Genomic DNA, 13,361 nt, shown 5'->3' on the forward strand with positions numbered 1-13,361 from the left:
GGCACGAAGGATCAGTCTCCTGAGCTCTGTCCACCCCCACAGCCCCAAAACCTGTCATCACGCAGCCCTTCGGACCTGAGTCTTCCATCTCCCAAAAGAGGCTTCACTCTCGATGAGATTCATCCTTTGGGTAGCAGGGCCCGGTCATACCCCTCCCCTCTTCCTCCTCCTCCATCCGTCCATCAAGTTTGAAGGGCAGCACCCTCACTGAACCATTTGATTTGCGTTTGGAAAACACGGGACCGAGAGGCAGAAGGAAGGAGCGGGCAGGGAGCCACTCGCCTTTTGAAGGCAGGCTGCAGCCAAAACACTGCTTATTAACATTGACTAGGTCAGAAAATGGGGAAAAAGAGAAAAAGAGAGAGAAACAAATGCATCTCTGGCACGGTTTCCAATTGATTGTCTGCCATGAAAGCAAAAGCCAGCTGCCATGTTAATTATTCATGATGCTTGGCGCAGAGGGGAGGAAAAGGGGCTTTATGGAAGCCACTCAGCACTGGAAAATTTGCATATGTAGATAGCAGAGCAGGAAAAAGAGGTGGAGTGCTCCTGTACGAGATAAATGGGCTGCACAATGTTTTAGCATTTCCTGATATATTTTCTGTACTTCTTGTCTGTGGCTAAAGAAGTTATTAGTGCTGAGGCCAGCAACAAGTGTGCGTGCAGTGACATACACTGTGCAGAGACAAACCACCACGTCTGACCATTCGTTGTTCTCCCTGTCACAGTCATTCCAGGTTAGAAGTTTGCATGGGGCATAAAGAATCCCAGGGGAGCAACAAGAAGCTCATCCATGCAGAATCAAGGATTTGGTCAGATTAGTCACAAGCTTTGAGATTGTGGACTGCAAGTGCAGCTGTAAGAGTAATTACAGCAGTCAAGTAGCACAAGACAGCTGAAAATGGTGCAAGCAAGTAGTGTAGCAAAGCCTCTGACACTTGCACTGTAGGGGAATGGTATTTCGAAACCCTGAGGAAAAAAGTCAGCACTGCAACTGTCAGGGGAGGTGAGAATCAGTGCAGTGACACGCAGCGGCGGGGAGAAGAGCTAAGAGTGAAATGGTAGGATTTCAAATACCTCGCCCATCGATACGGCCGTGCATCACTAAAAGCACACAGAATAATTTGGGGTAAGCAGGTAGTTATAGTACGAGCTCCAGTTGTTCTGCTGTATCATCACCTAACAAGTTAGTACAACATTCAGAAAAAAAACAGGACCTTTGACTTCTCAAACAATTGCTTCGCATGATTCCAAACAATTTTAGTGCTGAACTTCTATCTTGAGAACGGCCTTCCCTCACCCAGTTTCTATGACAACATTGTACAGCTCAAAGGCCAATTTCCCCATTTGGTTCTGGACCCCTTGGTATGTGATTTATGTAGTTTAGCACATACGGTACACTTGTACCACATCTGTACACACACGCATACAGCAGATATATATAATGGTAAACAGAAATGATGTCGACCATTAAAATTCATCTCATCAGGACCCCCTCCCATCCAAACCTGACTGGGACTGAGAAGCAGAAGGGAAGAGTTTCTTGTACTGCTCAGTGACAACTGCTGGGCATCCTGCTTGGCAAAGATGGGAGATCAAATCCCAGGTCTGTAACTAGCTACAATTAATTATTATTTAAATCCATCCCAGTTTTAATTCTTCTTGCCTTTTGAGTAGCTGCCCCCTCTTTCATTTTTCTTCCATCCCACAAAACAACCTCCAGTTTAAGATCCCTGACTGTTCAAAGTTGCCCCCAAGGCAACTTGTCTTATAGGCTTCAAATTCATCCCTGGTGTAAACTGAAACACCTAACGGGTGTTGGACCAGGATGTGGTTAAGCAGATCACCCACGACCTTCCCAGCGTAACACACATAATCTATTCACTCATGCGACTGGGTCAGAGCCCTTGGATGCGAATCCTGTCGAAAGCCAACATTAAACCTCATTTGCACGTAATATGGGAATGCAAGAAATTAACATTTAATATCATCGCAAAGCCTTCTGGGCCCATCTCAACCCCCTACAGAGCCCGACGGCCCCAAAATGTTTCTTCCAGGCCTTTTCCCTGAAGAAGAAGAAGAAAACCTTGGCAGCTGATACGAGCCCTTGTGGGATAAACTGAAAAGAAGCACACTGACCTTTCTTTGCCCATCGGACCGTCCCCTCGCTGGAGTGAACGTGATTTTCAAACTTGGTCTGCAGGACCGTGGCCCGTTCCCGGACTTCCTGAGGGTCCGTGCCACAGGATTTCTAGACGGGCGGTGGGAGGATTAGAGGAAAGAGAGAATTTGAGTCAGGAATAATGAAGCAGTTTACAATAGATTTAATAACAGTAAAATCACACAGTAACCACCCAGGGGCCAACAAAGGTAATCCTCTCAATATTACTAGAGAAAAAAAGATACAGATAAAGATGTTAAAGTCAAAGCAGCCAGTGAGTGCTCTGCGGTGAGGCGAGCAAATCAGTTTTAATTTTGTGTTTTCTAACATCTATCATCCATCTTTTTCTGTTGCTTCTTTTTTTTTTCTTTCAGAGTCAGACAGATACCACTACTTATTTCCATCGGAGTTATTTGGAATAACTCCCCCAGTCTCTACACTGACGTTGCAAGTTGCCCTGTGCAGTGCCCCCAAACACCCGGCCTGTTCTGGGCACTTGTGGGGCAGGAGCTCTATGTTCAGCCCCCAGTTCCAGAGAACGGACCAAATTCCGCACCTGTGAACAAAGCCACCTAAATGAACTTCTCACTATTGATGCCTACGTGAAGTTTTCTCACTGTCAACAAGCCCTAGTTCACTGTAACTGCCATCATGTGGCTCTTTTAGACTAAGGCGAGCCCATTGCACCAAAAGCATGACAGAAGAAACTTACTTAGACCAAAAGGGCAATATTGCACGTGCCCAAGCTTTCCCAGGATCAGGCTGTGGGATGCAGTTCAGGAAATGGAAAGCAAACATTCCTGGGAGCAAGCTGTTACTGGGAGAGAAGAGAGGCCGTCTCTAAAGTATCCAGGCAGTGAAAGCGCATGTGGACCAGAAAACAAGAGAATTTTTGATGGAAAGTTGGCAGCAAAGTGCAAAGCCAAGCACCCACAGATGTCAGCCTGTCCCAGGAAAGGACCACAGTTCTCCAAAGCTACTCAGACAGGAACCAGCATCCAAGAGCATCAGGTCCAAGGCAGTAACGTGATCCTGGTCAACCCCCTCATCTGACCAAAGCTGAATGAAAACAAACATCCAGCTTCCACCATTCTGCCCTAGACCTGTGCCAAGGCAACAATCCTGTTGTTCCTGCCTGGTAGATTTGCATGCTAATGCTACACAACCCTCCTTCTCTCGGTGTGAGCATCACCTCTGCGCTGCTGCCGGTCCAGGGGAACCAAATCACAATGACACTGCCAGCCTTGGCCATCGTGGAAGCCGGACAATGCTGCTGGCACCCTAAACAGAATGTCCTGCTGACCCAGATCTGCCCAGAGACAGACCCCAAATTAAGTCTAAATGCCCTGCACAGTGTCATCTTTTGAGCCTGAGATCCCACAGCTTCCAGGCACTGGGTTATTCTTCAGCAAAGCAAACGTGTGGAAACCAGAGCTCCTGCTCGCTCATTGCCTGGACTAAGCATCCTGCATCTCCAGCAAACACAACAGTGGGTATTTTATGGCTATGTGAAGTCTCCCAGATTTCAGGTCTCTGCTGTCTCCCAACGCACTGGAGAACCTCACAGCACAGCCCGTTTCACAGCCGCCTTTTAGTTGGACTCAACATGCGTCTGTTAATCAGCTGGGACAGTCTCCAGCCAAGGGGCCGCTCTAAAGGTTTAATAAACGACAAGTGGAGCCGCCTTCCCGAAGTGGACACTCGTCGCCGGGACTAACAAGTTTCCATTGACGTGAAACATAAAACTTTCTCCCCCCACCTGCTCCTCCCGGCCCCCATCACTTTTCTTTTGTTAAGCCTCCTGGCAGCACAAAGTGTCACCTTCCCAGCGTTTTTTAATATGAATGTGAAATTAGTGAGGTTTGCCCTTTCCCCTGGCGGACAGAATCCTCTGTTATTAAAAAGTAAAGCACTTTAATAATGAAAACTTTTTCTCTTTTTCCTGTGTTTTAACTGTTTAAAATTAATGAGAAGGGCATAACGGTTGTCAAAGCGATATTGAAAGCCGGGTAGCCAGGACCGAATAAGCACGAAAATCCCTCCAGAGTGTTAAATAAACAGTGCTTCAGCCCCCTCTGAATCCCTCTGTTGGTTATTGTATACATTCTGTAACAGCACTCAGAATAGATCTGAGCACCGGGGAGGCAGAAAGGTTTCAGAATTCCAATAAAGGCCTCAAATTAAAGACAGCCTGGTGCGAATTCCAGGAGAAAATTAAAGAGACCTCAAGCTTAAGTGACAGGTGACTTGCTTCTGTGTCACAACTGTCAGGGGATTTAGTGATAATATGGCAATATATTACAAAGGACTTTTCTTATTCCCCCCTTTAGGTTTCAAAATGAGGCATCTCTTCTTCCTGGTGCTAGGGGAAAAAGAGGGGAAAAAAAAGTAAGACAAAAATGAGGGATAAAAAACTAGGTGCATAATTTCTAAAGTGTGAGGTCAGTCCGAGAGAAGTAAATGAAAAAAAGCAAATGGCAGGAAACATAATGTACTCGGAAAACAGCTTCTCCCCTCCTCCCACCTCCACCTTGTCTTTTATCCTCTTCAGCCCCTTGAGACAGATCTCATTTTAAAATTGCCCCCTAATGGGCACGAAAACAAGAAATCTGTGTTTGATTCCTGCCTTCCAGGTTCATCCAAAATAAAATAATAATTAAAAAAAAAAATCTAAATTTAAAACTGACTCAGAGCCAAACTGTGAGAATAAAACCTGCAAACTGTGCGAGTGTCTGGGCAGACCAAGTAAACCAGCGCTACTGATGTGCACTGGGAGCCAACCTGGATGTGCTGTGAGCTTTAATCCTGCTCCTATTCTGGTTGGGATTAACAGGACAACTAATTTGAGACCTTATACGTTTTTCCAAGACCCAAAAGATAAAATCCCACCCTAGAGGTTTGCTTTATCTACTCTCCAACTTGATGAATCTGTTTCATCTGTTAAGTAAGAAGCATTTTCTTCATTATGGAGAAACAGCAGGATAGGGGAACTTCTACTCTGTGTTTGCTTAGAGTAAAAGCCTATTCTGGCAGATCCCTGAGAAATGGTGTAATGACTGTGATCAATAACAATATTTATAAGCTCAAAGAAGAAATGGGCATGGTTACAATGTCATTTAACCAGTTCAAGACATCTGGGGGCTTCTCCAACTGCCAAGTACAGCAAGAATAGACATTCAGCAGAAGGAAACTTGATTATAAGGACTGCAGCTTGTAGGTTTGAGAGGCTGGCGTAAGGCCCAAAAGCCTCTGATTTCATTAAGAGAATATGTTAATGGGAGAAGGGATTGAAACACAATAAAACTAGACTGAGGTAGCAAAGTTCTTCCTTAAAACAGCTTGAAAAAAATAAGAGAAAAAAAGGAGAAAAAAAAGGCAGGGAAAAAAAGGTAGAAAGCCAGGCTGTAACATCTCCTGCTTCCATTATACTTCAAAACAAAATGAAGGATTTTGTTTTAATAAAAACTTTTTACTAACCTCCACACACCTCCTCCAGAACTCACCGAGTCCCCTGCCCCCCTCCATAAAAGTTGAAAGATCAAATTTATTCTCTTTGTAGGCAGGTGAACATTCGCACACCCAGACATAGCCACATATATATTTTATACACCTAAATATAAAATATACATTTTACAGGCACTTCAGCTTGCTCCCTAGCTGCACACCGAAGCCCAAAAAATACATGCTCCAGTGTGGTACTTATAATGGACTTGAGTTGAGGCGATGAGAACTGGAGAGCATTATAATGAGGTTCCTGTGTGCACAACTATAATATATACATTACTCAATGTATGGTGAGCTGACAAGCAAAACTAACGCCCTCTGGAATGGCAGCATCACCAGCGGGTTGGGTCCAGCTCCTCACGAGTCCTCAATCCCTCTCTGACCTCTGTCACGTCCCATCGTGCTCCCAGCTTATCGTACCATCTTTACAGCAAATGTACAGAATTTAATAGACATTAACTCTCCTGAATACTTGGAAAGACGTCCCTGTAGCTTCTGAGGAAGGGCTGCAGACCGCTTACGAGCCTCTAATGGCAATAAAATACAAAGCTAACAAACAGAATGAGGCCTCGCTTGCATTTAATATATTTTTCAAGGAATTCCTGAAAAAGTCTATTTGATATGGACAGAACTACTGTAATTTCATCCCTACTAAATGATATAGTTTATTTGCCATAAAGAGAGACTCTATTCCTCAGTCCCAATCCTTTCAGATTCTGAGTCACATAAAAATAGGTTATTCTGTATTTACAAGCTCCTGTAGCAGATTCAGAGCATCCCATGGCCAGGGTGGATCTATCTCAGCTCCAGTGAAGTTACAAGCAAAGCCCCACTGGCTTTGAAGGCCAAAGGAAGAGAAGAACTCAGTCCCACCTTTGACTGCAAGAGAAAGGAAGCAGCTCCGGCTGCACAAGTACTCACATAGAGCGCCTGGCAGGGTGCAATATGAGTAATATGTTGTTTGTTTTTCTAAATTTTTTGAAGGAAAAGGAGGAAAACAAAAGAGTGTTTAAAGTATCCTGTGCTTAGCTACGCAGAGTATTTTACAATTTGGAAGTGTGTTAGAAATTTGATCAGTCCTGGCAGCAAACAGGCTTGTTAGCTTTTCATTGCTGTGCCCAAGGCAAGGCCACAAAGGTGCTGAGATGTCCAGGTGAGAATGTTCAAAATGGGTCAATGGTTTTGAACCTTCTCAAGCACTGGGCTCTGACGTCCAGCAACATTCAGCGGGCGTTTTCTCCTGCCACTTTTCAAAAGCCAAATGATCACTTCCTATAAAAAAACATTATATTTTTGCCCATTTCCCATGAAAGAACACTTGTCCTCAAGTCCAGAACAGATAATATTCTGTCCCACACCAGCAACAAATTTTAAGTGCAGCTTCTGTATAAATATAATTGCTGAAAAAACTCTCCAAAGGAAATGCAAAGTTACCCACCTATAAGCACACTGGGGAGAAAAGGGAAGTATTTACACACAGAAGAACTATTTAAAATAATTCCTGCATTAACAAGTAACACCTAAACTTTTAGGTATTTGTTGAACGAGTTAAGAGGTCAAATTCTAGGCATTTAAAACGTAGACATTACAGGCTTATTTCAGTGCAAAACTGTGCAGTGGTGGGAAAGAGCTTTAAATAGAGCTGTATCTCCGATGAGCCACAGATCTGGCTTTCTGTGAAATATAGGGCATGTAAGAGAACTGAACGCCTTTCAAAAGCGTGTTTACCAAGAACACCACAGCTCCTAACAGCCATCGCAGGAAATGAGGAGGCTCATACACGGTATAACAGAGAGAACGAGCAGGCAAAACAGCAACAAGAGAGGGGAAAAAAATAGAAAAGAGCATGCTGCATCACGCTTGATGCATTCTTGACTTCTATTCAAAATGAGCATTCTTGGAGGATTTAATTTGCCAGAATGCAGAAACGCCTGTGACATCGATTGCGTATGACTGAGTTCTGTGAATGAGCAACTTGAAGGCAGACCCAAAGCTTGCTGAAATCCAACAAAAAGACGCCTGTCAACCCAGTGAGCTTTGTTTTAAGCTCCAGGTAAATACAGATAATATAAAAACCTAACGTAACACATCACCAAATACATTTTACTCATTTCTTCAGAGAAGTTTTGTGATCTCCAACAGTATTTTAGTGCAGAAAAGCCAAGGAGAACAGAAATATCGTGGGGAAAAAACCCCAAACCTTTTGCAGCTAGAAACCTTTACCGTCTGTTACGAAAGTATTTGCTGAAGCGTTGGAAGCTACTGCTTTTTGGGGAAAATGGTGTAAAGATTGGACAATTGTGAAATAAGGCAGTGCTATCATTATTTGCACTGCCTGACATCATGGATATACCCACCCTAGTATTGTGAAGACAGAAGGTAAGGGAGGAATACTGATGATGTTTAGCTGGTAAATGAAAATCAGAGCAATACCAAATCAGCAGAACAACTCACCTTCCTTCCTGGTCTGTGCACTTTGAAGCGATCATCCTTCATCAGGCTGGATAGCACCTTCTCCATCTTTATCTCTGAAACACTGAAGCAACGAAGACAAGAAACTACAATTTCTCCTGCTTTTCAAACATAACATGTAACGAGCCACAGGCTGATAACGGAGAGCAAAAAGACTGAGATTTACACATTCAGCCTAAGAATTTACCCCTGAAATACATGAAGTCTTACCGGTGCTTTCATTGGAACAGCGACGCAATTTTACCCACAACCTTGTCACTGCTACAAGTGACCAACACACACATCAAAATAACTGATGGTGGACTTGCAGTTCTCCCTGGTTCTTAACAAAACTAACTGATTAAAGAAAAAGAATATGGCTTTTAATTATATTTCTGTTGTTTTTCATAATTTTTCTTTCCTTACATTGAGTAGCACCAAGACAATTGGGAACCATAAGAAATTCAAAACAGAGTTGAAGCAGCCCATAACACTAATGCTTCTTGTAGCTTTGCTTTATAACTATAAACAATAAAATCCGTAACCCCTACTTTGAACCCAGAGGGTGTCAAACCTTTTATTGCACATTAGATGCCACGGGCAGGGAGCAGAACGTGTCTGCATTTGGTTGCTTGTGTGAGACCGATTGAGACACACACAGAGGCTGGAGAGATGTGCTCCACTTACTTTGCTATTATACTTCTCTTTCATCATATCTCCCCCAATTTACCTTGCAGATTCCAGACATCGTTCAACCCTCATTCAAAGGAACATACTGCCTTGATGTTTCCACACATTAATTTCCACCCATGACCATGCTCCCAAAACCAAACAGCTAAAACTAAAGCTGTGTAAAGACACAGCTACTCCCTCTCATCGTGACTCGAGCTCAGAGAGTAACAACGGGATTCCAAGGAACTCCTCGGATCAAGCCGACGCTCCCACAGGTTCCTTCCCCCCGGTCACGTCATCGTTCTTTCCCACATCTTACATCATTCCAACTTCTTGCTACATTGCTTGGGTCAAAGCTCAGAGACACGCTCACCCTCCAATTCATTTATAGCTTCAAAAGCCACCTTTAACACAAAATACACGGTTTGATTTCCTTCCCTGTTCTAAGAACTCACCTTCCCTCTCATCTGAAGTGTGAAGCCAAAGCCCAGCCCATTAGGGACCCCGCAGCATTACTTTAGAATCCAGGAGGCTCGGTCAGCTGTCCTGGCCAGGCTTCACACCAGGCATTTATTTTCATTCTGTCGACTCACATTCCTCCTGTAGATTCAACCAGATGATTTATTCTCCACTCTTGCTTGCAAGACACCGCTGGGCACTGTCATGGCCCAGATACTGGAAACGCTTACAAACCTGCTTCATTTTCAAGTGACTGGCCCTACTTAGAGGTGCATTTACAGGAGACTAGAAATTCTTCATCCTCTTTAACGCTGTCTTGTGGGGCACACACACACCAGGTGACACAGCACAGGAACAGCTGTGCAGCTCCAGGCCATTAATATTACAGCTGCATCCAAACTGGGTCCCATTTCCAAGGGAATTTGATGATAAAAGCTGAAGTTTGTGGGCCCAAATTTTCAGCAATGGGCAAAGGACATCACTAGAAGAGATTATTTTCCTTTTTATACCATGAATACTGCGTGGAAGCCAAGGAGTTTATTTGGGGTTACACCAGTCTAAGGAAGAGAGAAATTTTGGGGGTCCAACAGTTCTCAGATGGTCAGAAAGACACATGCAGTTTTTGAAAGGAAGCATTGCTGATTTTCTTCAATTTGTGAAGTGTAGAAAAGAAATTATAACCCCAAGGATATCCCCTTTCTCTTCACTCAAAGATCTCCAAACACCTGGTTAGGAGGAATGGACTGATTTTTGCCAAACTAACAGTAACTATGATCCTTGCCTGTTCCCCAGTCTGTCCCAATTAAAGCAAAAAACACCTTTACTTTTGCAATCTGCCTTTTCAATCTCAGCCAGCTCACCACCGCAACAGAAGGGAAGGAAAAGGTATGGTCCAGAGAATCGGACATTGAGCCTGGAAGGTACAGGTACATCCTATATGGGAGACAAGCCCCATCGCTGCGCAGCTGGGACTCCCGATATGGCAGATTCCTCTGTAGAAGATGCAGAAAGGCGGGGGAGCGATGGGGGAGAAATGGAAACAGAGCATAAAAAGACAACTGAGGGTTTCTCTTTGAAAACTATAACAGCAAATTAAAACATAAATGGCAAGCACTTACGCAAGAGAAAAGCCTACCTCCCCAACTCCCCCCTCAAAGGTTGCGTTGACGCCGCTATGAATGAAAACGTCAAAAGCCCTGACATTGATTTGCTTGGGATGTCACCCCCTCCCTGGCGCGCCGCCAGCTCGCAGCCGAACAGATCCGCGAACTCGGTTCGCAGCGGGGAGCAGCGTGCGAGGGGGGCGAGCACAACCGGGGAGAAGGCAGAGAAATGACTCGTGCCTTCACGGTGATGCGCTTCCCTTTATAAATTAGTTAGGTTGCCGTTAGGAGATAAAGAAATTATCTGATAGCTGTCGAGGCAGGCGCTGCTAGATTGCAGTTGAAGGAACTAAAAGAGACATAAGGGAGGAAAAAAAAAGGGAACCTCACTGACTTTCTTCTGCTTCTTGCCTCCTCCCTTTGAAGGGAAATCTGTTAGTTATGCTTAGAGCTGAGACAGAACATTTTGGAGTCTAACCTTTTTTTTAAAAAAAAAAAATAGAAAGAAGAAATGTACAGAAAACATGAGTGTGCATGTGTGCGCACACACATTCACAGTTAGGTGGAGGAACCACAACTTCAAGCCACACAAAGACCGAGAAGAAAGTTGCTGAGAGCGGCACGCGGCTTTCTCGAGCCCCACCGGGAATTCCTGATCTCAGCAGAGCCAAAGTGAGATCGTTTTGGCAAAGGCAGACGCTGCCTTTTCACCGTGGAAGCCAAGGAGAGGTTTCAGGTACCGGTGAAAATTAATTGCGAGCGATTTCCAATTTCAAAGGCAGTCATCCCTAATTCCAAAGTGGATTTTCATCCAGGAACAAAGCCACGTCTGCTCTCATTACTTCCGACTCTCAACATTTCTGGACTCGCTCCCATGCACGCTGGGGTGGGTGGAGGGGCGTAAGAAAAAGCTCCGGGTCAGATCCTCATCTACTGCAAATCAGCACGGCGCTGCTCATTTACACCAGCTGAAGGCTGCGGGGACCCGTCTCGTGCTTTGTCTCCTTGGAAATACATATTTTATGAAGTATTTACATTTCAATAAACCCAGCGGGAATTTCATTTAAAAAATAAAAAATAAAACAAATAAACCGAATCCACAACGCGCACTCATCCCCAACAAAAATAACCCCGAGAGCTTTAAAAATTAAGCAAAGACTAAAAAAATGCCAACTCCAGTAACTCGTGCAGTCCAAGTCAAAAGCTACAAAGACTTAGGATAAAGAAACAAAAATTATCAGTGCTTAAGAGGATCGGTGACAGTCCAACACATGCTGTCTTTCGCCCTCGCACTGAATTAAATTGTCAGGATTATCACCATAATGCTCTGTTTATGAAGGGTAACGGCAATTTGTGCTGATGGCACTTGCTGCCTTGAGCTTCAAGCTGCCTTCCCGCATCTTCACTGTAATTCATCAGCTCTTTTCTATCCCGTTGCCCCTTCTCACACCATGCGCTAGAATGTGGGAAGAGCAGAGGACACCTGACTGCAAACAGGCTGAATCGCCCACCCTTGTCAATTAGAGGCTCATTTTCTTCCATCTGAAGAAGGGGGTCAAGGAAGGCAAATTACACTCCTCCTTTGGCAAGTCTCTTACCTGCAGGGCAGCACGTTTTATGAAGAACGTAAAACAAACAAACAAGAAAAGGCAATCGCCAGAGTCGTTTGGTTATTCTGATTTGAGAAGTGGAAGAAAAACCATATTCACATTAACCTTGCTCTGCTCATTCGCCACAGTCTTCTACAGACTCCTGAAGAACAGTGGTTAGCTCAACAACAGGTCTCCTCAGCAGATATAATTACCAGTGTGAGTGACACTCCTCCTTAAACTTGTTAGAAAACAACAAAATTGGATAAAAGCATTAACATTTAAAATTTAAAAAAAAAGGAAATTTCCCTCTCCTTCCTCCAACACTTCCAAAATATTTTGAAATAGAAAAATAGAACTTTCCGCTTGGAGTTAAAAATTCACAATTATGTGGGATTTCACCTTTAAATGTCAGTGCTGTTTGTTACATGAAAAAAAACCCTGTCAGCTTAGCCCTCCATGTCTTGCTGGTGTCTGCTTAATAGATAGTTACCTGGGATGATGGATGGCTCTTTGTTAGACCACTAAATGGCTCACAGCCTAGAATAAGCCCGTATTTACTGCCAACATTTGTTTGTTTCAAGGATGCAAAACCAAATTCGACTCCAAGCAGCTCCACCCGACATAAACACCAGAAATAAAAGGGAACTAATTTGTGCATGAGTTTACAGGGCTCCATCAGCTCTGGTACAACACAAAAGGGACTCAGCTGATGTTCTGGAAGGCTGAGAGACAGGAAGCAAGGGGAGTTGCATCCATCCGGCTGCCTGCTGAGGAGGATGGGAGACCTGACTGTGCTCCTGACCAGCAATCCTGAGCGAGTTGGGGGTTTTCTCCACAAAAGGACCATTGCGCAAGCAGAGCGGGACTAAAATCTCATGGTGTGTTGGCCATCAGGTAGCTGCACCTTGGGCTGGTCCTTACCCTCCGAGCTGGAGCTGGTGGAGAAGCTTTTTCAGCTGGCTTGGAAGCACATCCCACATTCGGTCTGCAGAGTCCACCCCCGTATCGCCCTCCAGGACCATCCTGGGCGCTCACCACTCGCAAAAGCCTCTACCATTCCTGTCACAAGCCACTTACACACCACATCTTGGCCAATTACCTGCCAGATACGACCCACGGCTCCCTACCTATTTCTCCACCGGATCTCTCCTGAAGAGAAAGCATCATCTCTGACAAGATGGTGCTACGCCAACAGATGGCCAGTTAGCATCTGACAGGCTCATTTGACTTGTGATCTCAGCGTAGCCACGTTTTGAACCCGGGGCCAGAGAGACAACAACGGAGTGTAAAGGATCTCCGACTGTCGTCTCCTCTCTGCCCCTCACCACACACTCGCTCATGCACAATCTGTCAGGCTGATGATTTTCACACACTTTCCTTTTTGCCTTTTGCTAGTCTGGGGCCGGTCCTGGATCACAA

The 13,361-nt window shown here is 44.6% G+C and overlaps 1 protein-coding gene across 2 annotated transcripts in view; it reads right to left on the reverse strand.

Annotated features, from left to right (window-relative positions):
• The window catches only part of DDX31 (DEAD-box helicase 31), a 43,240-nt gene that overhangs the window by 9,738 nt on the left and 20,141 nt on the right, over positions 1-13,361 (reverse strand). For both annotated transcript variants that reach the window (XM_065853570.2, XM_065853569.2), the window contains exons 17-18: positions 8,120-8,201; positions 2,140-2,251 (exon numbers count right to left, since the gene is read on the reverse strand). In XM_065853570.2, the coding sequence (XP_065709642.1) occupies positions 2,140-2,251; positions 8,120-8,201 (194 nt within the window). The remainder of the gene's footprint in view (positions 1-2,139; positions 2,252-8,119; positions 8,202-13,361) is intronic.

The sequence above is a fragment of the Patagioenas fasciata genome, chromosome 20 (assembly GCF_037038585.1).
Source record: "Patagioenas fasciata isolate bPatFas1 chromosome 20, bPatFas1.hap1, whole genome shotgun sequence".
NCBI classification, from domain to species: Eukaryota; Metazoa; Chordata; class Aves; order Columbiformes; family Columbidae; genus Patagioenas; species Patagioenas fasciata.